The sequence below is a fragment of the Tyto alba genome, unplaced genomic scaffold, assembly GCF_018691265.1.
Source record: "Tyto alba isolate M040663 unplaced genomic scaffold, T.alba_DEE_v4.0 Super-Scaffold_14, whole genome shotgun sequence".
NCBI lineage: Eukaryota > Metazoa > Chordata > Aves > Strigiformes > Tytonidae > Tyto > Tyto alba.
Genome location: NW_024881276.1, coordinates 25629140 through 25656856, shown reverse-complemented (window position 1 = coordinate 25656856; position 27717 = coordinate 25629140). Strand labels below are relative to the sequence as shown.

Here is a 27717-nt window from a genome sequence, read left to right as displayed (position 1 = left end):
GGTTCAATCTGGTTTTAGATGAAAGAGATACTCAGTTGATGTAACCTTGCTTCCACAAAGTCCCACTTTAATCGCTGATTGCATAGGAAGCAGAATTTGAGCTGTGCTCAAGTTTTTAAGAGATCGTCTACATCAGTTGGCTTTCTTGTATTTTCCAGTAAAAGGTTCAGTGGGGCACTTACTAAAACAAAAATCCATTATTTTAGTAATGTAAAAACTACCATTTACATCCAACAAATAGATCAGAAGATGCTCTTTTATAAACAAAACTCCCACCCCACAGACACAATGGTATGTACAATAACATCACGCTTTGCCAAGAGATTCCAGTATAAGACACAGTAATTCAAAAGAAACAAAGTGTAAGTTTATTAGACGCCAAGATTTCTTAGTCAAGATCTAAGTAAAGAAAACACACAGTAGAAAAAGTTGTACAAAGCAGCAATGGATTTACATTACATTAAAGAAAAAGTTAGCCTAAGCTATTAAGTTTCAGTCCTAAAAAAAGTAGAAACCCATCCTCATGTATTGAACTGATATAGAATGACTATAAGTTATACAGGATTATAAAACCAGCTTCTTTTGTCTTGCCTCTATAATCCTTTAAAATGACAAGTGATTTTGTGTAACTAGTTGGAAAATTCCATAGCAAATATACCGAATAATTCCAGTTTCTAGAAACTGTAGGAACTATTCCCCTGTACCCAAGCACTAAAGTGATCCCATTTTCCTGCTTTTTAAAAAGGGACACTGTCAAGAATAAGCCTTAAAATACTTACTTCATATGTATTTTACATGTTACATTGCAAAAGACAGTTTGTTCTGGTTTTATGTACATATTTTAATTAAAGATGCTGCTGCAGTAGTGGGGAAGCTTATGTCTTTAAAAGGTAATGTGTATCGCTGAGAAACCTGAAAAGGAAAGATGGATTGAGTCCTTTATTCTGGAATAGTGAGAGAAAAAGCAACAAGAAAAATAAGCTCAACCCACAGAATTCAGATACATTTTTCAGACATCCTTGCAACAATTCAGGATGTCCTTAATAGGCAGGTTCACGCCCAAGCAGCTCAAGTGTTATGACTCAATTCATGTTTTTAAATGCTTTGATTTTATTAATATCAAGTATTCTCAATACAGATAAGTATATTTACTGTATACAACCTTTCTCTTGATAGTGTCCCTTTATATACAACAGTTATAGTACAGTTTTTCACAAGTCATTTTAAATAAACAGGAATCAATGACATTAAGAAATACTATCAGGCTGTGTTCAACAACAACAACAAAAAAGATTTTAACACTGATTCATTAACAGCAACATTAAAAAAAAAAAAAACAAAAAAAAAAAAAAACAACCAAACCCAAAACAAAAACAAACCCTAAGCTTGCTTTCATTTTTATCTAAATCTTCTGGTAGGAAAATGTAAACAACTTTATTAAACAGTATAGGCACATGCCAGATTACAGGCTCATGCCAGATATTTGCACCCTCACTGTTAGTGCCAAGAAGTTAGGCATAGTCTGTCCTTATCCCATGTGAGGAACTTCTAGTTTTATCACTGGAAGCTTGGAACAAAAACAGAGTACATGTAGCTTCAGACCAAACCCGCATGTCCTACTTGGGGGAAAACAAACAAACAACATCAGACAAAAATATCTACTGGATGTCCCTAGAAGGCCTGCTTAAATAGGAAATGCAGGAACAAGTCTTTTATAGCTGTGTTTTGGCTCATGGATAAGGCTACATCTCCATTCTGAAATACGCAATACAAACTCTAGTGTCACCCACTGCTTCTTCAGCAGGTTATCTGCTCAATTAACTGTCACAGGGTGTTTCACTCACCCTTACCAAAAAAAAAAAGCAAAGACAATATTATTACTGGTTCATGTCCTTTGTTCTTGTAAAACCGCAGAACTGTACCCCAGCTGTATATGCAGTTTTTACATAGAGGAAAATATATTTTATCTTTTGGTTCTAGGACTTAAAAAAAAATGATCTGTATGTATTTTTCTGCCATTGCTGACTTTCAAGGTTGGTCATGGTCCCAATTTAGCAAAGAACTTAAGCACATGTTTTAAAATTAAGACTGATCGTAATGGAACTTATCCATAGGCTTAGATGCTTTGCCAAAACAGTGCCTGAAAGGAAAAAAAGTCCCAAAACAAAATACATTTCATGGCTCAACCCTGCTCCTCTTAAATGCAGTAGAAGTTTCCACTGTACTTCCACTGAAGCAGGATAGTTCTCTGAGATTTATCTGGCAGATTATAAAAATAGCAAAAAAAGAAAGAATTGAAGATTCTAATCTATATATTAAAACATCTGCACATTCCTGTCACAAATTTTAAGAAAAAAAAGCAAAACACTTTTTATATTTAACAAGACCTCTAACTTTGTGTCACTTCAGTACACAGCTACAAAATTAAGCAAAATATGATGAAGACAGGCTTTCGTATCAATAAATTTGTCTTTTATTTTGGCTGTGGCCAAACTAGACACTCTTCAAAAGACCTTTATTTATAAACAAGCAACTAACATTTTTTCCATAATTTAACTTTTAAAACATATATTAAAGTTATATAAGTGGAAGCATATTTATTCCGTATCCTCCAAAATAAACACTTCTATCAAGGGCTTTTTAAGATACTGTATAAAAGCGAATAGAAAACCAGAACTGCTATATAAACATCTCATATTCAAACTTCAGAGATCCTGAATTCCTTTACTAAACAACAGGAACAGAATTTTAAAAAGCCACAGAACACACTCAAAAACAAAACTTAAAAAACCAAACCAAACCAAAACAAAAAACTAAAGAAAAACGTAGGAGGAGGCTATTTAGACCAAAAATATTTTATAGATTTTTTATAATACATAGTATAGTAGGAAAAAGGTGAAGGTTTATTCAAAAATGTTGCACAAGTTTTTGATTTCATGTTTGTGGAATTTATCTTCATATCACATCGCAGAATCCCAGTTGGAAGTTAGATGACTATGACATAGCTGAACTAGTTGCCATCGTCCTTTAGAAAGCACACTGATTTTTAAAAGGCTACATACAAACTTTCAGACTGTTGCGTAGAAGAATCATTGGTGAAAATTTAGGAACTGTTTTACAAAAACATGTTCATATTTTACATGCACAGATTTCTTACATACATTTAAAGGATATTTAGTGAAGCTTTATGTTCTTCTGATTTGTTAAACCAGGGTAAGTGCAATAATCATTTTATTTTTAAATTGTTTCTCATAAGAAAGAAATTTAGTCGTATTAGGTAGAATAAAAAAGTCAACAACTAGAAATGTCACTATTAAACTAGTACCTTGTTTTAATTGCAATGTCACTGAAAGAGTTTAACTGATATTCTAATAAATTAGCATAATCATATTCAGCTACAATTTTCCTGAAAGAGGACAAAAAAGAACAACACGTTACTATTGGAAGTGTTTAGTAACAGTTTTAGATTTTAATGAAAAATGAAGCAGAAGAGGCTTGAAACTAACATTGCAATTTTTTTGGTAGCTGAAAAAAAAATCAGGGGTCCATCCTGAGCCAATTCTTTTAAACCTAACTTACAGGTAAAATAATAATAATAAAGAAAAAATGAATCTGTTGATAAAAAATGGTGGCACGCTTGGGCTTTCACTGAGAAAACCTACTCCTGCATGTGCCTAACTAAGGATGCCTGTCCTCAGATTCTCAGGAGCTACACTTGTGCTTAATTTTGCTAAATCTTGGTGTCAGCTTGCAATTCTTGAGTTTAGGATGCTGAAAAAAAATCATGGTGACATACAGAATTAAAGCTTTGCCCCTGCTCCCCCTGAAACTGGTGACAAAACTCCTGTTGCTTTCAGTGAACACAGACTGGGCTCTGGCTATATAGACTGGAATGCAATTCCCCTCTCCCAACCCGCACAGAGTAAAGTTGTTCAGGATCATAAATACTGTCTGCATCATTTACATTCACTTTAGTCCATCACCACTCTATTAAGTTTAAATTCTAGCAGAAGAATTTTTCACTGTTAGTTTACCACCTACTTCTGGTAAGTATTTCTTTTACTTACAGAGTAATTTTGGACCCTTACTACAGCTCCTGGTAAATATCTATGATCCTACTTACACTAAATGCTCCAGTTGTGATTTGAGGTAAAATAATGGAACCACACAGAGTATCTGCAGCCCATTATTACCACGATTTTCAACAAATTAGAAAATTGCAACACATTATCACATATGATAGAAAGCGGCAGAAAGAAATATTCTATGCGTTGTATTCATAAAATGCAGTGATTGTAGTGTGATGGTTTTTCCTCTGCTTTGAGCTGGATATGTATGCTTAATACAAATTTCAAATACATACTTCTTCATTTATACAGGTGTCTATATAAATATTTACAATTTTAGTTTTTGTTAAAACATATCTTTGTACTCATGGCCAAGCTTATTACTGTGTGTAGGAACACAACTCATCTTCTGTCCCTTAATGACCTCTCTTTTTTTGATTTAATAGTTATACATTCCTTTGTAGTTAGAATTACAAACAGTTGTACAAACAGTGGAAACAAAACTATGAAACTTGTCTGACATCCATTCAATTTTAGTTCATATTATAAACAGTACCGTTTGCATTATGATGGCGGTTAATACAATGACTTTAGCTACTGAAGTATCTATAGTAAATTAGTCTTTGGGACATTATATAAAGCAAAGTACCCCCTCCCCCAATTTTCCCTAGAAACTTATAATTAAATGGCTGAAAGCAGGCTTGCTGCTACTTTTTATATAAAATCTTAGTAATAATATTGCTGATTTTAGATTCTGTTTTAATTTGCACAAGTTCCATATAACAACAAAACAATTCTATGTTCCCTTAAAATATCAAACATTTGTATCCAGTAACATCAGGATTACTCAAACTTGAGGTTTATTTGTTATTGCTAGAGGTTTCTAAGACCTAAGTCAATACAGCAAGACACTCCATCCACTTCCTCCTAACTGCAGGTGCATGGCAAAATTACTTATATGGAGCTTGTGTGTTGGTTTCTTTTTAAAAAAAATTAATGAAGTTGGTTACAGTATTTCACTACTATAAACTCACAGTTCGAATCCAAATTGTTGTTGCTCTTTCATTTAATATATAACTTTATATATAATACACACACACACGCCAACATCACAGGATGAAGATCCATGCATACAATCCAGATGTGATCGTATTTCAGTGTAAATGAAATAAAAATTCTGTTACTATTAGATCCCAGACCACAGTATTTTAAATTACTCTGCTTTCTACCTACTAGCCAAGTTAGTTTACCTTAATCTTCAAATCCCAGCAGCATCACAAATTCCAAATTTTTTGTTGTCGTTTAGATCCTCTTAGATTTCTATTTTACATGGCATACATCTGAGATCCTGAACACAGCCTCCACTGAACCAGCTTTTTAAGGTATCTGTTAAAGCTAATTGTGTGTCTGTTCATGGCTCCAAAGACTAAACGCTGTCTTGAAAGTCCTATGACAGAGTTTACACATGTATTGTCTTTTGAATGTGATTGCTGAGAGTGGTGGAGCATGATAGAAGAGTGTATCTGACTCCTGTGGTACAAATAATTTTTCAGTAGTAGTGGAGCTTTCAGACAAGCCTGTTGGACTATCAGGCTCCAAAGGCTGGATTTTGGGGAGGGGTGGGGGTGGAGGTAAGGGTGGTGGTGATGGGGAATTAGCTGGTGGACATATCTCAGGCTCCTTATTTGCCGACTCCTCTGCAGTCTGTGACATATGAGACTGGAAGTGACTCCACAGCCGGAAATTGGTTCGGAAGGCCTTGTTACACACATGACAAATAAATGGCTTCACAGAGCATAAGAGCTCTTGGTGACGCTCTAGCTGCTTGCGTACAGTGAAAATCTTCCCACACTTTTCACAGGGCCACAAACCAGCATCTTTGTTGGAGACTACTTCCTTAGGTTCTCTACTTGTTTCGGTGACCTCATCCTCCATATCATCTGCAGGCTCTTCTTTGATCTGAATTTTAAACTGCTTGGAAACACTTAAGTCTTCAGGTAGGCATGAGGAATCTTCAGAATCAAAATTTATTTGTTCTGATGAATCACTGACTACATCTTCCTTTGCAGCAACAAAATTGTTCATTTTATTGGATTCTGACTGAGTAGGCAATCTTGACGAATTAGTTATTTCTCCATTGTGATCCAGGATAGGTAAAGAAAAGTTCTCCGATGGAGCCATTGTGTTTTGATTGTGAACTTCAACTTGATGACGCCAAATACTAAAGGATGATTTAAAGCTACGCATACACTCAAGACAAGTAAGCTTCTTGTATTCACACTTGCTTTCATGCTCATGCGTCAGCTCTGGAGAAGAAAATCTAAGGCTGCAGTAAGGACAGACAGTAGCATTTCTACAGAGACGCTCATGATTTCCCTGTTCAATAAGTGAAGAGAGCTTAGCATTGCAGAGACGACATTGATAAACCTCCTTGTTTTCTACTGGACTTTCAATATGAATATGATCCTTCTGTTTAGGAGCCTTATTTCCTCCAACTGTTTTTTCCCCTGGGTGCATTTTTATGTGCTGTTTAAATTGTGAGAGGAAACGATAAGTTTTCCCACAGTAGGTACAAATATAGGCCCCTTTGGTTCTCGATCTTAAATTCCTCTTGATGACTTGTGCTTGTGAAGCCGACTGTCCCTGGAAACCTTGCTTGCCACGCCTTAGCTTAACAATTAGAGCTTTTTTAATTTCTCTCTCCCTCACTATATCAATCAGTTTTCTTTGGAATTTTTCATCCAAAACAGCATGCGAACTGGAAGCTGGTGAGGGATTCTTCACAATTCCATGTTGTGTCTGGCAATGTGTCCATACTTTGAAATTTGTGTGAAATCTCTTGTGGCATATGTCGCAAGCATAGGGCTTCTCTGGATTATGATACATGTTAACATGACGATGAAGACCTGCTGTTGATCTGAAAATTTTAAGGCAGTGCTTGCATTTAAATTTTTTATTTGGTCTTGCTTCTTCCATCTCACTGTACTCATCTTTACTGACATCAGAGTCAGGAAAATCAGCATCAAGGTGCGCAGGGCTTGACCCTTCCTCAAAGTTATCTTCTGACGCAGGAGAACCCTGTTCATCTGCCTTCAGCTTCTTAAATGGTAGGCTTCTATCAGCTTGAAAACTCCTTTTTGCTGGAAGTCTACTTGGTTCCTTATGATCATCCTCAGTTTTAACAGGAAAGTCTTTATTTGTCGATGCTGAAGCATCACCCACCGTAACTCTTATTATTTCAGCAGGATCTGAAAGTGGACTGCTAGGTTCAGTTTTTATTCGCACCTCTGTGAGAGGGGAAGCAACCTCCCTATCAGTTGACTGAGAGGCACTGAAAGACCTAAGGCGATGTGGGTGTATTACCTGTGTTTTTTCATCTAAGACTAACTTGTCTGATGATTCTTTCAAGGATGACTTTTGAGATACAACATTAAATGTCTTCTGGGAATCATTAGTTCCTGGTGAAGAGGATGATGATACCTGTGAAGGTTTTAGATCAACAGAAGGGGAGTAAATAGGAACCTGGCTGTCCATGGACAGTGACCTTCGAAGGAGACTTTTTACAAGTGGCCCACTTCTGTCAATACTTTGGTTTTCTGGACCAGATCCACTAGATGGGATGACTAGCCCTAACTTTGAGTAGTATAGCAGGTTCCTGTCTTCACCTTGACCATTTCCTTTTCCCGTCTCTCGCAACAAAAATGTAGATTCTGATGTGCCACGCAGAGACAAGACTGGTGGACGGGGTCTTTTTAATGACATCTCTGCAGCCTTTCCTCTTAAAAGCTGACCACTGCTTCCTGGTTCATCGCTTGCAATTTCTTTCTCTGCTAAAGGCATTTGCGGCAGTACTGCGTTCCTTTTCACTAAACCACCTCTGCTCTGATCCTCCACAGTTCCAGATGTTTCATGAACCTTAGTATAGCTCACAGGGCTTTCTTTCAGCCATCTCCTTTCAGTCAGTGATAAGTTGTGAAGGGTTTCAGTTGGTTTTGTTACTTGTGGTCTACTACTAGTTTTGACAGCAACAGAGGGTGAAGGTTTAGAAGTATGGCTTAAATCATGTTGTGTTTGATTTATACTTTTTGCTTGTGCTTCAATTCTGTTCTGACAGACAATGACACTTCTCTTCTGAGAACTACTTTCATCTTCATCTTGATACAGTATTTTCTTAATAGGGCAAGTTGGAAAAGGAGCTTGAGGACTCTTAGAAACAATGTTTGTAAGAAAGGATATTCCAAGACTGTAGCCCAGTTCTTGCACAGCTGCAAGACTGCCTTTCTCAATGAACAAGGATGAAGAATAAATGTAGTTTAACACATTATCAAAAGCATCTGGCTCACAAAAGTCGAGTTGAAACACTGACTGAGACTCATTCTCCTTATTCGTGAACAGAGTCTGGAAGTATTCACTGCTGGCAGCCAGAACATTTTTATGAGCTCGAAATTTCTGATCTCCTACTATAAGAACAACATCACACAGCTGCCCCTTTAGACGCTCCTCATTCAGTGCGCTTAGAAGTGAAATGGCATGTGCTGGATTTATGTAATGCAAGAGCCCCTCCATGATTCTGATGTTTCTGAAAAAGAACAACAAAAAGAAGTTGCAGGTTGCCTTATGTGAACTGTTGTTAGAGATAAAGTAAACACACCTATCCCTCTGTACTTCATAAACTGACTAAACCGCCATCCACAGTGCTGAAGAAAACAGATTGTTTGGATGAAAGGTATAGCAATTATCACAACATTGTTAACTCAAACAGGTACACAACACTAGAAGAGCCAACTCGTGCCTCCTTTCAAATACACTGTTAATCGCTGATCTTACACCAATACTATACCTAAGGGGGGTGTGGCTGTGCTGCAAGGGCTGTATTCTTTTCCTGCAATACCCCTGTCCATAGGAAAGAACAGTTCTGTCATTTCACTCTTGATCATCTTTTTCTCAGCTTTAGCTTTATGAAGATCTATCTTGACAACTGCATCGATAAACTCTTGAATAAGATATCTAAAGCTTGGTTATGCCAAGACACCTGTCAGAGGCTAAGCAACCCTGACAGTCTCCTGCTGACTAAACAAATTAACGGGGTTTTGTCGTCATTTTTAATAGGATGACAGAAAGGGCATTAATACTGGAAAGGGAGAAGGAAGCAGGATTGTTGTCTGTAATCTAGATTAATTCATCATGTTTGTTTATGCTTAATAAGTGTTGTTAATATATACTTCTAGCTATCAAATATGTGTCACTTATAACTGCACTGACAGGATCTGGTTTCTTGGAATTGTCACAGTTATAACTGAAGTATCCCTGCATTGCTTTGTTCTAGCTTAAAAGCAACCAGAAAACTGAAGTCTCCATTTTATTCATTAGCATAAGAGCACTTTATGCCCACAACCCATATACCTAAGAAAGTTACCCTTGGATGTATCCAAGAGTACAATAAACACAAATTAAACTGCAGTGCAGAAATCTCTGTGTTCCTTATGCTTAAAACACAGCCCACTCCGTACTGCAGGATGTCTCAATAACTCAGTAGACTGCTCCAGATTAGATCGTAACAAAAGAAAAGAATCGGGTTTTAAGTTAGTTTAAATAAAGAATTTCTGTGGCATAAATTTAAATTTATATATCTCTGCACATGCGCTCACACAGAGAAATCAGCAATATCCAATTTTCTTTTTTTTTCATGGACACTCTTACAATTCTGTTCAAGTTAACCTGTAATTTTACACTACCCTCCTCCATGGTGGTAGTAAAACAAGTCAATGATGTGTCTGTTAAAAGCAATTCTCTTCTTTTTACACCTGATATGAGAAAATGCTCTTTAGTTTATGCTGTGGTTTAGGCCCAGCCAGCAACTAAGCACCATGTGGCTGCTCACTCACTCCTCCCCCTCCAGTGGGATGGAGAGGAGAATCGGAAGAAAAAGGTGAAAACTCACGGGCTGAGATAAGGACAGTTTAATAGGGCAACACAAGGAGAGAAGAAATAATAATAATAATAATAAAAGAATATACAAAGCGAGTGATGCTTTGCTCACCACCCAGAACCTAATGCTCAGGCAGTTTCTGAGCCGTGATCCCTCCACCTGCCCCAGCCAGCTCCCCCAGTTATACACTGAGCATGACATTATATGGTATCGAATATCCCCTTGGCTAGTTTGGGTCATCTATCCTGTCTGTGCCCCCTCGCAGCTTCTTGTGAAAATTAACTCATAAATTGTCCTGGATTCAGCTGGGTTAAATTTATGCATGATGTATGTTACTACAGTGAAAAGGTTTCACTATTCATCAGCCTACAAGCAAAACTGAAAAGTTTATAAAAATAAAAAAACAATATTCAGAAGCCATAACCTCATGATTAATAAATGAGGGTGGTAAATCTTACAACTAATGGATATAAATAAGTGATCAAAGTCTAAATTGGTATTATTGAGAAATGACTTAAAAGGGTGCTGCATAGAGTGTCTCAAGGCATTGATCATATTATAGGACTGAGCTACTACTTCTACACCTGAAACTACCAAATAAGTTACTAGTGTCATGGCAATAGCAAAAGCAGAATTCTGCTTCCTCACCATATCTGTCTTTATTGAGTGTTTCAGTGTCTTGCAGTGTTGTTTCATAAACACTAATTTATCCTTCATTCACCTCAGATAGTTATAATGTATAATCCCCACACAATTCCATCTAAAAAGAGCAGAGCAACCAAGCTACTATGAATTTGAGAAATCAATCTGTTATGGTTTGCATTCTGTTTTGCTTTAGCATGCTGTCTGGGGGGAAGTGCACGCTACCTGTCTCCTTTGTGGGTGCCACTGCAATTTAAAGTGGTGGAGTCTGACTGGCCCTAATCCAGTCTTGTGGTCTGAGCACTCATAAACACTTGGAGTATTATTAGAACAAGTGTTCCAGGAACACATCTTTTCCTTTAGCTTTATCTGAAAGAAACTGAGTTTGCAAACTCAAGTGATTAATCTGGGATGCAAGTTGCAGCATGGTATATGGAGGTAACAGATCAGAGTGCTTATGAAGGAGACTTGAACTAAAACAGTATTGTAGAAACACCCAATAGAAGTTGCTGCATAACCCATACTTGAAGGACACAGTGGGAAAAGAGTATACTAGTCAAATGTTTTGAAATATTTTCAAATCTTTCATTTTAATCTGCTTTACCCAGGCCTTGTGTTCTGTGTAAGACGCTTGCAGAATAAAGACAATGTAATTACTATGTGTTCCTTTGTCCATCGTCAGGCTGTAATGCTATTGGTAGAGATAGATGTAAAATCTACATGTCTGAAGCAAAATCCAGCAGTCACTTTCTTTCCACATTCTTCTTTTTTATTTCTAGAACATATTCAATTTATTACATTAAACAAGACAGAGATAAGCATCCCATTACAGTCCTCCCTTTCATTTTCAGAGCACAGTCTCCTCTATGCAGTGAAGGAGGCAGAGCTCTTTGGTGCAATGTAACTCCTATCACTTTAACAGTAACCAAGGCTGCAACATACACAAATGGCAAGGGACCTAATTAATCCTGCAAAGGCAGCTTTAATCCTGATATTTCTTAATTCAAGTGCTTGATTTTCAGCTTAATAGCCTTTAAACACAACAGTCAGAAATAGAACAAGCTATGATACATTAAGAAACAAAGCCAGAATTGGTTTGCAGAACCATTTAAAGACCTTTACCTAGATATCTGAAAGCCTGTAATACCTAGATGTGAAAACCTCCCAAATATTACCAGAGTAAATGTATAATGTATTAAAATTTCACTACATGGACACTTTTCAGTAACAAAGTTGATCCAAGGCATTCCTGTTCTCTTTTGCTCATCTTACCTGCACACTGCAGTTTGCTCCTCCTTCAGCTGTGCCAGTACAAATATTTGCAGGCCTGTATTACACAGCAGATCAGACAATAAATAAAAACCAAATATCAATTATTTTCAAATGCTGGTCAATTTTTATACTAAACCATAATTTCAAGAGCAATTGCATTGGCATAACTGAAGAGGCAGCAAACTGTGGCAGCAGAGCAGCCACAGGAAGACAGGAACTCCATACGACAGGTTGTCACCAAAGCCAATGCCCGGCTGACTGCGCCCTGACACAAAAGGCATGCCCAGCTACTGTGTAGATAACAGAACTATGGCAGTCTTTTGTAATGCTAGATTTGATTCCAGGTGTTGGAGGACTTGTACTTCCTCAGCTGAAGATTATTTTGCCATTAACTACCCAAATTCTTTCCTCCAGATAATCTGCTTCTATTCTCTCCAACCATTTTTTTCCAGCCATCTTCACTACTGATTGGAAACAAAGCTCTTTCCTCTTTTCTTCCATGATGTTCAAGTGACATCAAGAAAACAGTAGGAGCATATCAGAAAATCTCCCGTTGTCTGTGTTCAGGTGCCACATGCTGTAGCAGCTGCTGGTCCTCAGGAGGAATGGTGACAGCAAGCCTCCAGACCCAGGAAGGTCAAGTGCAGCAGGAACACCTGCAGACTTCCTCCAGGAGGCCACAAAGATATTTTAGCGTCAATCTTCAGCAGCCCTCTATTGATCTCAGCAATCTAAATTTCAGAAAGCTATGTACCATATTGGGTACAAGATTTATTTTATTTTTTGAACAAGGATAGAAAAAGACACCTCTATAATTTCAAGATTACTTGCTGCAAAAAGGAAATCTCTACTCAGGAAAGCTCTTCACAAGGAAAGGGTGAAAAAGCTTAATCTTTGGCCTTGCAGTTTATTGATCTTCAACAGCCACCTGCCTTAGAAGTGATAGTTCCCCTTCCTTTCCTCTGTCCCTTACTCTCACATCTCCTCCTCCCAGCCTTGTGGTACCCTTCTCTTCCTTGCTTCAGCTCTTCTGCTCATTTGACCTCCCAGTAAGTTGATTCAGCTCCCTCAAATTAAGCAGATCACAAACAAGCAAAAAACACAATCAATCCTGCTTATATCTATTTGATATTTTACAGGTTAGGAGCTTAATCAGCTCACTGAGAGGTCAGGTGAGCATCAGAGTTGCAGCAAGAGACACCATGAAACTGCCCATTCTGCGTCAGCAAGTTGTTCAATCAGCTTTGCCCATCTGAAACTTCACCTTCAGAAACAACCAAGTCACCAGTGCTGAAGCTTTACAAACAGAATGAAGCAGATATTTGTGTGAACAATTTAATCATAGCAGCTTACACTTGCAAACACACAAGTAACTAAAATTAAGATGTTGACTTCCATTATAGGGACACAGTTGTCAGCTAGAGCTATGCTAATAGCATGTTGGGGGTGGCAGTGGGAAAGTCGATGTTCTGAAAAACTTAATGAGATGCAACGTTGCAGCAAGGAGGTGCCAGGGCTGTGAGAAACTGCGGTTAGAAGCAGAGACACAAGGAAGTTGGAAGAAACACACACAGAGGAGATGGGCAACAAGGGAGACTGAACAAGGGTTTCAGCATGGAAAACATACATAAGAAGTGTGGTGGGGACAAATCCACTAAAAAAACCAACCAAACAAACAAAAAAAATCAAACCAAACAAACAAAAAAAACAGCAAAGAAACACAGATTATAAAACTCAGCCAAGAAATACAAGTGACTTCCTGGGGTACCCCCAGGTAAATGCAGGAATGCTGCACTCAGTTGTGAGTGCTCTGCAGAGGATTTGATGGCTCTGATAATTCATGTGCTGTTTCAGACACAAAGCGGGGGAAAAAAGTCCCATTACTCATCAAAAGTCCAGATGCAAAAGAAATCTACACTGCTTAAACTCAAGGATCCTATGCTGGATTTTATTATTTGAGTTTGCCAATAGTTTATCAAATGTCTCTTCTCCCATCAATAGCCTTTGCAATGTAGATACACTCCTACAGTCCATATATATTTACACCCACCCACCCACAAAAGCTATTACGTAAAAGCTCCAAACCTGCAGAGCAAGACTGTATGTACTTCTATAATTTTTTCTAACTAAATGTTTGAGTAATCCCTTGCTACAAGTTTGGGGATTCTGTCTTCCCAGATTTAACGAAATGTGATTTCAACTGCTACTGCTGGTTTCCACTACAGACAATACTGTGAACTTCCTCCATGAAGACAAATGTTTTTCATTTCCAATAGGTCAGCAGCAAGGAGAGACTCAGTGGTATGAAGACAAGCATAAAATCAGATAAATAATATATTTACTAATGTGTGAAATTGATGTATTAATTTCCAATTATTTATCCTCCACACACACAGAAGCAGAAATTTAGGGAGAGGAACAGAATAAATTCTATAATATTGTGTGGTCTCTCTGTTTCCCCCTCCACTAGAGACAAATAATTAGTAGTTATCCTGATACAGACTAGAAATTCTCTTAGAAATTAGAGGCTACTTTTCACATTCAACTCATACCCAGGTTTTGCCAATTGACATTCAAAATAGTTTCTCCCGGCTTGCAGCAAACTACAAATGTCAGGGTAACACCACAAAGCTCCACTTGTCCTTCTCATTCTTGTTTACAAACAAGCAGCAGCTAAGGGTTCAATTTCAGCTTACTCTCAGTCCAGTCTAACTAGCAAGGAGCAGTCCATGTCTCCTCCCCTACTAATGAAGGACTAGCTTGCTGTCCACGGGATTGCACAACTACTGGATGTAAGGGAGAGGGCAGGAATGTGTGCTGGACGTGAGATTTTCTGATTCTTCTTCAAAGAGTTCTTGAAGATCAAAACACATCAAACAGTTTGATAAAATATTTGAACTGGCCTCAATCTCAGCTGAAGGGTGTGTAACTGATCACCCAAATTGCTTTAAAATAAAGAGAAAAAAAGGTTTAAAAATACCTTTGCCTAAGGAGTTCTTCAGTTTTCATTCTCCTGAGTTTTGTAATGTTGTCATTAAACACTCTGATGGGACAAGACCGAGAGGCTTGATGGCCATACAATTTAAACACCTATAAAAATCTCATTCCCAGAAATAGTTAATATGATTTTTTAGATAAGAGATGCAGAAAATCCAGAATTTGAAGAAGGGGAGACACACACCAAATGTGTACACTTGTACTCTTTCTATAGGTTGACTTTATTATTTTATTGGTAACGCTGAGCTATACTTACCAAATTGAGTAATAGTCAGTCATCTGCTTTACTGTACAAGACACTCTTTCTTTGTTTAACTGGCCCAATTCACAACAAAATCTTGTCTACATATTGCTTTAATTTTGCTGGTATAGTGGAAATGACCAACCTAATTGTGGGCATATTTCTACTAACATAAAAATGTTTTTTTACAGGCATAGTATATTTTAGATGCAAAGACAAGCCAGTTATACCCATATAAGGTACTTCTCTAAAAACAGAATTGTGCTTACACTAAGGTTTCTATAAGAAAACAAGGGATGGGAGAAAGAGTCATGCACTTAATCTGAAACATGCAGAACTAATATAAAAACTGAGCCTAAAAAATTGCCAAATGAGAGACTTATGACTCGAAGAACGCAGGTATCTTCAACCCACTGAAGGGATCCAAAGAAAACTCCATTCAGCCATCATATCCATTCAGCCATCATTAATTATGGGCAAGATACTGGGAAGACGATACAGGATACTGTAAAAGGGGAAAGACAACAGCAATTTTACATGAGTTTTACGTAAGCGATTTACAAGGTCATGAATAGCATGTGGAAGATTTTCAGCTTACTCAAAGCCCACGTGCATTTGGAAGTAGGTAACATCTCACATCTTAAAAAAAAAAAAAGTAAAAAATCCTCCTCCATGAACAAGAACAGTATGTATTTTTTCTCTATTCCTCAAAAGTATTTATGAGTAAGGAGTTGGTCCTATTCTTACTGAACTTCCAGGTAATTTGGCCATTGACCTCAACAGCTGAAGAACTGTACTCAGAGTTAAGTCCTGGCACAAAATAAACTAATTCCTTTTGATTGTGACAGGTCGATTAAGCTGTGGCAAACTGTAACTAGAAATCACTGTAATTCTGCTGCTTTTCCTTTCACGTTTCTTAATTTACTTTAAAAGCATTTTTGTGAGGCATATTTACTGTACCAAGTACATGATTTTTGAAAAATTCTCCAAAGATACTCACAAACGCATTCAGGCCAGAATGCAAAATAGTTCACCCCAAAGTAGCTCTAATGGTTTTTAGGGGGTGAGCACCCACTCTACCAGGACTACTCGTACAAGTCTAGTTCCAGTTTATCCAGTGTACGGTGGTATCGGGATGATGCTGGCCTATGCATGAGCCACGCAGAGCTGGAGGGAAAGCAGTGAGTCACAGGGATGGGGGGTGAGGGGGTGACTGGGACACTCACTGTCCCCTGTGTAAGAACTGTCCCAGCGCTAACCATAACTGACCAAAGGGATTACTGAGAATGAATTGCAACCTGAAGATTACTCACAATGTTAAATGCTGATGCAGGATAAACCATGGATAAAGAGATTAATGCTCCAAGACAAAAAAGGGAAAAATATTTCTTCCTTTCCTGAAGAATGCAATTTAACTGGATATGAATTACTATGAAGAGACAAGTGTCACAATATTTTTTTGAAATTGTTTAGCCAAAGAATTTCTCATGCCTTTTCATCACAGATTGTATGGAAAGATTTTGCACAACAAAAGTGTGGAATTTCACTAAATCTCAGAGGGAAAACAAAACCCCCTCAACAATCAGGACTAGGTGATTTTAAAACTTTCTTATTTTTGACGGGCTGTAAGACTGCTGAACTGATGGTGGTGGAGGTAGAATGAGTTTAGGAAGGTAGAAGAGTTGCTCAACACTTTCTTTCCTTGTTCATATAATATGCCTGAACTATTCCAGAACAACATAATACATAAAGTAGCCAATAAGCAAAGACAACAGATTTTTCTTTCTCACTGCTGAATGAAAGAAAATATAAGAGAACTGCTGTCTTAAATATTATCATTAAGGAAAACATTGGAAAAAATATTACAGTACATAGACTAATATTAAATCTACACCACAAATATTTGGGGAAAGCAATTCCCTCTGCACAGAATATCTGTTTTAAAGCACGGAGTACTGCAGTCTTTCTACTTGCAATAATAGATTTTGCTGCCTCTAAAGATTTTTTTTTTTTTCCCTTCCCTTCCAAGGATCTCAGATCATTAAATGTAGCAGCGTTCATTATGAAACAGCTCACTTGCTCAAAAGTTGAGAATTTCTTTTAATGAGAGCTGGAAATAGCTGCAACTGTAATGTGTGTGACTCACAGCATAGTACCTCCCAGTGCAGTACAAACCATATGGTGGTTACAGCCCAACTTCCTCTCCCCAGCTCCTCCTTCCTCTACCCTGTAAATCTACACTTGTTTATAGACTGTAGTTATCACTATTTTGCAGATAAAATAACTTTCAAAACCTTGAAAACTATAACGGGAAATAACTCAATGTTTTTTATAGTAACTGCTTCACAGCTACCAAAGTTCAAAAAGAAACAACTTCAATACAGCATGAAAGCTCACAGCTTTCTGTAAAATTGTGTTTTTAAACCCAAACATTGGTATGCCTCTAATTTTAAGGAAGGCATAGCTAGCCATTACTACAAAGACAATCAGAGCACCAGCTATTTAGTTCTCTGTGTATCAGTATTCTCTAGCATCACACACACACACACAAAACACGAGCTCACAAAACCCAGTCTCTTAGCAATACCAAGCTTCTAGTGATCTGTAGGGTTCTCAGCCTAAGAAGCGTGTTGAATTTGAGTCAGCTGACAGAGTATCACCCTGCCACTTGGAACCTACACAGTAGGAAAAGGAAGCACAAATCTTCACATTTATCATACTTATGTACCATTAAATGTTCCATGCAAAGAGAATTTCTGGAACTTCTTAGAAGCTATTGCCCCTTTTTATGTTAAATAAGAGTGCTAATACGTACTAAAGGATAAGTTTCCTTAAGCCTTAGAAAAGGCACACAACTCGTTATGGCTTTAATCTTGTTTAGGATCACAGGGCAATGTTGAAATTAGCGGAGGGACAAGAACCACTGAGAGCAAGAGACATCTTCACTCACCCTCAGCTCCGATCCCCAGGGGATATCTTGGCTCCAGCAGGCTCAAGGGAGCTCACAGCTGGAGAAACCCCTGATAAATCCTGGTCTGGCACACATCACTGCAGCTGAAAACTCCAGACGTTGTAGTTTGTGACATTTCCCTGTGAGTCCCTGATGAGAACGTGCAAATGACAGGTCTTTAAATGTTTACAACCCAGCCAGGTCAGGTGGGTTTTCTACAGGTAGAGGAAACCAAATGTTTGCATGAGATTACAGCGGTAGAGCATGTGGATAATAAAATCTGAGACAAAGGGATGTCAGATCCCTTTCCACCCAAGAGATGGCCACTTTTTTTTTTTTTTTTTTTTTTTTTTTTTTGCAAACAAGGTTTATAAAAACAGTTGCTAAAGTTTGCTCAAAACTTCTCCTCAAGAACATCAGAATAACCTTGGTGGAAAATTTTAGTCAAAGCAGTTAGCTTGTCAGTTTGAACAAAGTCTGAGCAGAACCCTGGCAGTGTTTAGGCAATACAAACATAAAACAGTACTGGATTTACCTGTAATACATAGTTACTACTCCTGATTTAATATCAAACACCTTGTTGTACAAAAATACATTTTAAAAAAAAAATCTATTCTCATATTAACACTTAAGGATAAAAATATTAACTACGACTTAACTGTAAGACTTTCACTGTATTCACAAAAAGTTGTGTGATTATGTAATTCATCACAATGTCACACCTATAGCCTACCTACCTCTTACTTCTACTGTGAGTCCAACAACAAAAAAACCTGAATAGCTTTTAAAAGAAGTGCCATTTAATTATTAAGAAGAGCTTACTCAGTACACAATGAAATTCCACAGTATTTCCTGTCTCATAATAACTCATTTAGATTAAGTTTTCCTTCTGTTCAATACTTCACGAGCGGCATCCTATCTGGCCATACACTGACAGTTTGGACTTTAAGGGGCATTAAAAGTAGAATTCTCTCCGACAGCTGTGATTGGGTAAAATACCTTCCACAGCTTTCAGCAAGCGCACAGCACATGCTGGCGCACGGCACAGCGAATTTTTCCACTAGACTAGGAGATGTACTTTTTCCGACTCATGAATAATGCAGCCAAAGAGCGCTTGGACTAGCGAATACACTTTGTTTTAATACCTGCATGTACTTATACGCCGCAGGAACCTTGCTGGGTTGCTTTCCGCCCTGAAATTTGCAGGCTAGCGCGGCTCTCCCTTCAAGGCACACCGGGGGAGGCACAGCCCTCCCGGATCCTCTGTCATGTTTTACACCTCAGATCAGAGCCAGGGTCTGCCCGCGGTAGAGCCGTGAGCCGCGGCTCCCGCAGCCGGCGGGGGGAAGCGCCGGTCCCTCCCGCGGCCGTTGCGGAGGGGCGGGGCGGGGGCGGGGCAGGGTAACCGCCCCCGGAGGCGGCGCTGCCCTCAGCGCAGGTAATGGCGGGGGACGACGACGACGGCGACACACGTGCACGCGACCAGCCGCGCGCCCCTTCCCGCCAACCCCACCCGACCCCAAGGGCTCCTTCACACCCCCCCCCTTCCCCTCCTGCCGCCGCATGCGCCGTGAGGGAGAGCGAAGATGGGCACCGCCCCCCCCCCCCCCCCCGCCTCCCATCTCCGGCCGCCGCGCAGGCGCGGTTCGGCGGGATTCCGGCCCCGGGGTGTGGGGGAGGAGGAGGGCAGAGCCGGCACGGCGTGCGGGTGCGGAGCATGCGCAGAACGGCAGCCCGGCAGGGCGATGTGGCGGGCGTGTGCCGGCTCAGCGGGCACCAGCCGTTTCCTCCCGGCGAAGAGAGCATGCGCGGAGGAGAGGGAAACGAGTTTCGTAACCGGCGCAGGCGCACTGCGCTGCTCGGGGACCGCAACCCCGCTCGGTGGGGGAAAAAAAAAACCACCTCAGAGTTACGTCAGGAAAAGACGCCTTTGTACACGGGGAGACCCATACGGCGCGGGCAACCCCCGAAACGGGCGCGAGACGCGGCCGTTACTCACCCTCTCCGCCGCCAGCCGCGCCCCCCCCTGCTGCCCCCCTCGGCGCCTCCTTTCACGGTTCGCCCGCGCGCGCTGCTGCCACCGCCGTGATTCCATCCATCTTGAATTTGACGTCATCCCACACCAGGGATGAGGTCATCGAAGGGAACGCTCGTCACGTGCGCAGCGCTCCGATTGGCCGGCGGGGGAGCGGGGGGCGAGGCGCTGGCGCGGCAGGGAGGGTGGCGGTTGGAGACGGTTACGGGGGGATCCCCCACCCGCAGCCCCTCCCCCACAGGTAGCGCGGCGGGCGGGGGAACCTCGCGAGGGCGCGCGCCCGGCGCCGCGTGGCGGAGAAGGCGCCTAAACGCTGGAGCCCCCCGGCACGGCCCCGGCTGCCGCCCCCTACCCCCCCTCCCCCCGGCTCTGGCCCGCTAATGGCTTGGCGCGCGCGGGAGGGAAACTGAGGCAGCCGCGGGGCGGGGCGCGGACCGGCACACGGAGCGGGGCGGGGGACACACGCAGGGGCAGGTCCGTGTCGTGTCGTCCCCCCGCCGCCCACGCCCACCGTGGTGGGGGGCCGGTGTCACCAGGGGACAGGGGCCGGTGGCAGTAGGATTTGGTAGGGTGCCGCTGTGGTAACCCGCAGCCCCGCGGGCTGCCGGCGGGGGCTCTGTGAGGGGAGACCTCTGCGGGCAGCGTTAATTTGCCGTTCACCTGATGTAGTAGTCTGTCTGGCTGTGTTTTGTGTGTTGTTTTTCGTTTGTTTGTTTGTTTGTTTTTAAAATACTTTAATCCGTTTTTCTGAAATGTAGGGGGGGAAGGGCCGGCGTGGTTTGTGCAGAAGCTCAATTTCTGGTGGCACGCACGTGGCGCCCTCGCAAGCTTGCCCACTCTTCCCCGGTATTGGCAGGGAGGCACGTGCCCGGGACCTGGTGGATTTTGGCTTGAACCCTTTGTAACCGCTGTACTCGCTCATCTTGACGGGATTTGAGAAATAAGGGATGTTACCATTGCTTTAGTCTTGCTTCTTGTTGAAATTACCCAGTTTGAATTAAATACCTGAACAGGACTTTACGTGTCAAAATACAAGTATTAAGATAGAAATAAAAATTACAAGATTTCTCTTGGTTTTGTTGAAAGCTAATCTGGCCCATTATCTTTTCATTAAGGACGGCTTGAATTCGAGAGATTAATATCTAATCCACATACATGTTTTCAAACAGTGTGCTTTTAGGTATTCCACCTAAGTCACAAATACTCTAAAGCAGCTACTAGAATCTGTAATGTGTTTAGTGTTGTGTTTAAACCTATTTGCAACAAATTCTTGGCAAAAGGGCTAAACCCCATGTAAGAAAAACAGTGATGTACCTCCCTGGCTTCAGATCCCCCTTTCCCAATGTAATTTTTTGTCATGGCTGGCTCTTTTGGTGGTTTTGCAAACTTGCTAAGCTGCCTGTAAAAGGAGTGGGGTTTTTTCATTCATGGACTTGTGCTGCTGCTGCGTCTGCGCTGACATCAGTGTGGCTGTGTGATGTGCCGGCAGGAAAATCAAGCAAGCATCTGGAATGGTTCCTCAGTCTGGTTGGTTGCACGGGGATGGGAATAACTGCTGTGACCCAGTAGGGCCTCCCGTGGTAGTGGGAACAAACAGGGAGGAAAGCGGTTGGATCTGTTTGCGTAAACCAGTTTATGCAGTGACACTGGCTGTGCTGCCAGTAAAGCATTTGTGAAACTAACCTGAGCTCATAAATCTAGCAAGGTTCTGCTAACTTTTTTCATATGTGCTCAGTTATTTCCCAGCCAAGCAGAAACAAAGTGGTCTTGTATAATTATTTTCTCATCCATAGTTCTCCAGAAGGGCCTGCGTTACAAATGGAGAGCCTCTGTGCTGTAATTACGCTGGTGTAAAGGTTGTGTTGTTTAGGGTGTACACATACATGGGTATAAGTATGTTTTACTGTGCAGGTATTTATTAACGGTATTTTTAATTTCTCAGTTTCCCTAGTGAAAGTGCAGCCATTAGAATAGAGCCCATGTAGTGGTTTGTATTGGCACCAGACAGCAATTACTCTCTGTACTTCTCACTTTAAGCAGATGATTTGAGAAAATTTTGAATGTAATTCTCAAAGATTTTGTGGTTTGAAGGGACATAAAACTCAAACTGACTGTATTTCATGATTGAGTCTGATGGACTTGATGTTATCAAAGTTGTATGGATGCCTTAATTCCCTGTAAATCAGATTTTTCTTGATTCTAATGAAATCTAGGCAAGGAATTCATGCTGTAGAATTATTTGGGGCATAAGTTGTCTATAAGGTTAATTTTGTCAAATACACCATTCACAATTATTTGAATATTTTCTCATTCTTCAAGAACAGCTTGCTTATGAACATTTTTTTCAAACATTTATAGTTCTAAGTGCTTTGATGGTGCATTTAGTTTGATATATGTTTCATCTCCGTGTGTGTGGTTGCAGCTGTTATTACCAGATGCATGTTTGTTGAGTATATAGTTTATTTTCCATTCAAAGTATCCAATAGCTGCTCAAATTAACTTTTGATCATACTTGCCAACAAGCTTAATCACTGGAATTTTGTGAAAAAATGAACCCCTGCAAAACGTAGAATGTAAAGCAAACTATTTTAAAAATATGAATGATTGTACATGGACTTTGTGAAAAAATTTACATGTAAAAACCAAAACACTTGCATTGGTTGTATGTTGAAGTATGAGAATTTACTATTTTTTGTGATGCAGGTATTACACTATAGGGCCAAGCTGTGTACTGTGCATAGTTTAGCTTTTTTAATGCTAACATTTGTTTCATTTTCAGTATAAAAATATTTGGAATAAATAATATCCTGGAGCTAGCCTGCCTTTTTCAGCCTTTTTTTATGTATAGAACCCTACAAATTTTTCACTGAAGGTTTGGACCTTATGTCATTAATTTTAAACTAGTGACATCAGATTATTTTCTTTTAGAGGGCCTTAGAAGTTCTATCTCAGATACCCTTAGGGATTCCTTTATTAGCAGCTGAGAGTTTTGCAGAGAAAAGCTTGGTTTTGGGGAAGAAAAGAGATTAAAGAAAGAAGAATGCATCTCAAGGAGGAACGTCATGCAGTCTAATTTTGCTTCATTTCAGTGGGGGAACCTTGACTAGGTACAGATGCTAAATTTTTTCATCTTGGTAAATTTTCTTTGAGTCCTGTGTCTGTATAGAGGTCCATTCTGCACTTCGATAGCTTTAGGAGTATCTGCTGCTGCTGCATCTCCTCCCCTGAGGCAGCGTGGCTTTTCAAACTAAGTTTCTCCTGTAGTTGCTGCAACAACAGAAACGTAATACCTGAGGGCATTACGTCTTGCTTGTTTCCCACCAAAAGCTCTGGAATCACTATTGCCAAGGACATATTGCAGAGGGAGATAATTAATCTAAGAAACTGCATCCTCTCTCAGTTGGCCCTGAAAATCTTATCAGTGGAGCAAATGCTGATGCTGCAGGACATACTACGGCTGTTACCCTGTTCCTTCAGATACCAGCTTCTATCCCAGAGCTTCTGAGAAGTGAAGCAGTGCTACTTGTGATCGCAGGAAACACTTGAATGAACCGGTTCCTTTCAGCCGCTGTTGAACGCAGCAAATGTTTCTGGAAACACTAGAGGTCTAGCTTTGTCGATTCCAAGTACTCTGCCAAAACACAGGTAACTTAGTGACTTGCCAAAATACAGACACAGAATTTTCTACCAGTTTCTCACTGATGACAGCTGTGCATGGAAAAGGGTGCGTGGATTTTTATTTTTTTTCTAATATGTTCATATGAAACAGCCCATAACGAATGCTACGAGGTAAGAAGAAATCATACTTTATCTAGTTTAAACCTGCCACTTACCTTGTCACAAAAGTATGGATGCTTACCAGTAATCAGGGAGACAACCAAGCAGTAAGAGGCACAGTGAGAATATTACAAAAATCACGGTGTTTATCCGTAACTGGTATGGAGCAAGGTAGACAGACAAGACTGAAGATTTAAATTTCTTACCAGGAAAATAACTATAATCTAGTATAATGTAAAACTATCTTCGTTCCTGCTATTACAGTTTCTGAGTGCCAAGTCTGGAGATGTTTTTTAACTGTCACCGTCATTCTTCTGCAAATAGATAGTTAATCTAGTTAATATTTTCCACTCAGAATCCACATGCCTAACAGATTGGACAGTTTCATATAAATGCCGCTGGACAACAACAAGCTGGATAGTAATATTACCCCTAAGAACTGCTAAGTAGTAGTAAATACATACCTACTTAAAAGGTGATAGTTCCACAGGTCGGACAATGATTCAGAGAAAACTACGCTACAGGTATTGAGGTGTGTACTCTCTAAGTGGGCAGACAGTCATGGCACTATGATTATTATTTAAAAGAATAAAGTGTCTTCACTGGCAACTAGTAAGCCATTTATGGGTGCTTTAAAAAACACGTTGATGGAATGCTGCAGGAGCAACTGAAATACAAAGTCTGTCACAGTGCAGCAGATAGGGTGCAATTTCATGTTATCAGTTTTCACAGCTCTGATTAACTTCAGCTGGAGTTTGGTGTCTGAGTCTTCTAAAAATAAAATCCTGAGTATTCTGATTACAGTGGAAGTGTGTAAGACAATTTTAAAAAGTGGCTTTGATTTCCTCGTTACAACTGTGTACATCATCCTGGCTCTTTATTTTAGACAAACTGTGTGTAAAGGAATTTGGGAAAAAGCAAATGGAAAGATGGATGATTCGGTAAGCCTATTCTGTAATACTGTCCATATGCTAACTCCAACGAAGGAAGAGCAAAGAAAAACGAACTGTCTTGTGCTTGTTATAAAAAAAAAAATAAGGCTCATGCTGTTGTTCCTGTTTAGCAAAGTTTATTTTCAGAAGAATAAATGAAATGACAGTGTGAAATTTTGCATTAGTACAATAATTATGATTATCGTCCTGTTTTCCTGTAAATGTGGCTTTAGGGATCAAGTTTCTTGGCACAAAGCACTGTGACTGCAGCCTCATTTCTCTAGAAGGTTTATATAAGTGAATCAGAGAGAGCAACAGAGAGCTATTAGTGCTGTGGTATATTTTAAAAGTCGTCTCGATGCTTTAGTTCCTTAGTATCAGTCAGACAGTTTGGCCTCAAACAACAATCTTCCAGGGTTAGAGATTACACAGAGAAGAACAGCAATTTTCAGAGTGGCAGCAAGTGCATTTGTGTTTGTGCATTGCTAAGATGCTGGGAAAATGTGGTGTATGTTGAGCAGATTATTTTTCTTTTCAGAAGATTGTATCAGAATGTTAGACGTGATTTGTTGTAAGTTCTCATCATGTGAAAAATAAAAACGTTAGGAAGTAAACCTATTGGCTTGCTGAAAAATTGTGTCTAAGTTTCTTTGTTTCATCCAACAGTGCCCAAAATGTTATTTCTAGATTGTATTTTTTGGTTTGTGCATGTACTATACCTGAGGGTGCTGTTGTGTCACTAAGTCATTTTACATATGATGTTAACATGCTGGTTCTAAGACTACAAAAATGTGTACTTCAAGGAGAGGTTGCAATTTATAACAACTTTAAGCTTATTCTTGTGCCTTTCTGTCCACTGTAAAGACATGCCCATGGTTTGAGATGAGGAACTGAAACTTGCTTTCAGGCTGTGAATACAGAAATACCGCCCTGTAACAAGTGTGGGTCTACTTTTGCATTTCTATGGCCTGTGCAGTCTTACTGATGTCATCTCCATAATGATTTATTCATTACTGAGTAGAAAGTTCAAGTGGCATAGCAAAAATAACCGAGATACCGAATTATTGATGTCTTTATGTTCACGCTACTGACTGAATTTATTACTGTCAATTCTATACTGTCAAATTACATTCTTTGCATGATGAGTTCAGACCCAAAATGGAATGGGGATTTATTTAGTAAATGTTTGTCGTGGTTTGAGCCTGTTTGGCAGCCCAACACCACGCAGCCGCTCGCTCCTCCCTTCTCCTCCAGTGATGAGAAGGGACAAATGAGCCAGCTAGGGATTCGGGATAGGACCGGGAGGGGCAAATAACCCATTATGGTCACGGGCAAAAGGCAGACCCATTAGGGGAAGAAAAAAAGAACATACATTTATTACAGACACTACCAACAACACTTGCCAGAGTAGGACAGTGAGAAGCACTGCCACATCTTGAGAACACCTTCCCCCCACCCCTCCCTTCTTCCCGGGCTCAGCTCTGCTCTCGCTATCTCTACCTCCTCCCCCCAGCAGCTCAGGGGCAGGGAATGGGGGGTGCAGTCAGTGTTGCTGCTTCTTCCATCTTCAGTGGGGGGAGCTTCTGGAACTTCTCCCCCTGCTCCACCGTGGTCCCCCTCTCACAGGAGACAGTCCTCCACAAACTTTCTCTGACGTGAGTCCCTCCCACGGGCCGCAGCATTTCCTTACACTGCTCTGGTGTGGGACACCAACTTTCTCCAACTGGAGTCCCTCCCATGGCTGCAGCCCTTCCGGAGCTGCTCCGGCGTGGGACACCCCCGCATGCTGCAATCCTCCCAGCAGTGGGGCTACCTTTTCCCACAAGGCTCCGGCCTTCTTAGGGCACAGATACCTTGGTCATCCAGGTGAAACACAGGCCATAAATCAGTGTCTGCTCCACCGTAGATCTCCATGGGTGGCAGGGGGGGCCGCCCTGCCGTCACCACAGGATACAGGGGGGTCTCTGCTCCGGCACACCTCCCCCCTCCTTTCTTCCTCCGTTCCTCCACTGACCTTGGTGTTCACGCAGCTGCCGCAACTCCTCCTCAAAGTTCAACTCCTCCTCACCATGTCCCTTCTTAAATACGCTATCACAGAGGTGCAGCCGAATGTGAAGAGGCAAATTTTGGCCATGCTGTTTTACAGTTGGCTTCCGCTTCCTTAAATATGCAAACATTACTCTCTCCAATGTTGTTCTCTTTGTTATATTGGCAGAGATCATAGCTCTAGATGGCACATGACCCGTACAACTAGAATACTTATCGGAGAACCACAGGATAAGTTTTTGGTTGAAAACAAGTCAGATGGTAGAATTAGACATGTGAGCTGCATTGCTTTGGTTGCCAGGCTCTTCATAGTATGATGACTTCTTATACCATCTCCCTTGGTGTTGTCATGGGACTTCATGGGGAAAAAACCCAACCCAGTACTTTAAGAAGAAAGGTTTTTAATGGCCAAACTACCCAGAGTTTTAGAGTTTGAAGGCCTAACGGAGGTCCCTGCGCAGCTACCTGAGCAGCAGGTCTCTCACCAAGAATCCTCCCTTGGCATCATTGGTGGAAAGAGCCGGGGTCAGTGAGATGGAGATGATAGAAAGGAGAACCTCACGCAGTGTGCCTCGGTTCTTCAGTCTGAGATGGGGTTGCATGGTGGTGCAAATGCACATGGACTGCATGTGTGTCAGTGCACCGTGTCTAAGCAGCAATTTTGCTGCAGCTGTGGACTTCCACCTTGCAATTAATGTAGACTTTGGGGCAGACTGTAGTGAAGCCTCAGCATTATACTCCATGTGACATGTTGACACGAGATACTGAGTATCTGATGGTTTTCTGCACAAATGATGAAACTAAACAGAATCATTGCAAAAAGGATAAA

At 40.6% G+C, this 27717-nt stretch overlaps 1 protein-coding gene and 1 long non-coding RNA gene across 5 annotated transcripts; one reads left to right on the top strand and one right to left on the bottom strand.

Annotated features, from left to right (window-relative positions):
• Positions 1-345: 345 nt before the first annotated feature.
• On the bottom strand, positions 346-20180 carry ZBTB21 (zinc finger and BTB domain containing 21). 4 transcript variants are annotated; one of them, XM_042788592.1, is made up of 2 exons: positions 20098-20180; positions 346-8646 (listed from the first exon to the last, which is right to left on the bottom strand). In XM_042788592.1, the coding sequence occupies exon 2, from the start codon at positions 8631-8633 to the stop codon at positions 5463-5465; it is 3171 nt and encodes a 1056-aa protein (XP_042644526.1). In that variant the 5' UTR covers positions 8634-8646; positions 20098-20180; the 3' UTR covers positions 346-5462. The 4 variants fall into 4 exon arrangements, 3 of the variants coding, with proteins under 3 accessions (XP_042644526.1, XP_032867241.1, XP_032867242.1); XM_033011350.2 differs by lacking the exon at positions 20098-20180 and adding an exon at positions 19244-19389; XM_033011351.2 differs by lacking the exon at positions 20098-20180 and adding an exon at positions 11911-12514.
• Positions 20181-20291: 111 nt separating this feature from the next.
• On the top strand, positions 20292-25476 carry LOC122152939. Its single transcript, XR_006164930.1, has 2 exons — positions 20292-20374; positions 20892-25476. It is a non-coding gene; the product is annotated as an uncharacterized LOC122152939 (long non-coding RNA).
• The last annotated feature ends 2241 nt before the right edge of the window (positions 25477-27717 follow it).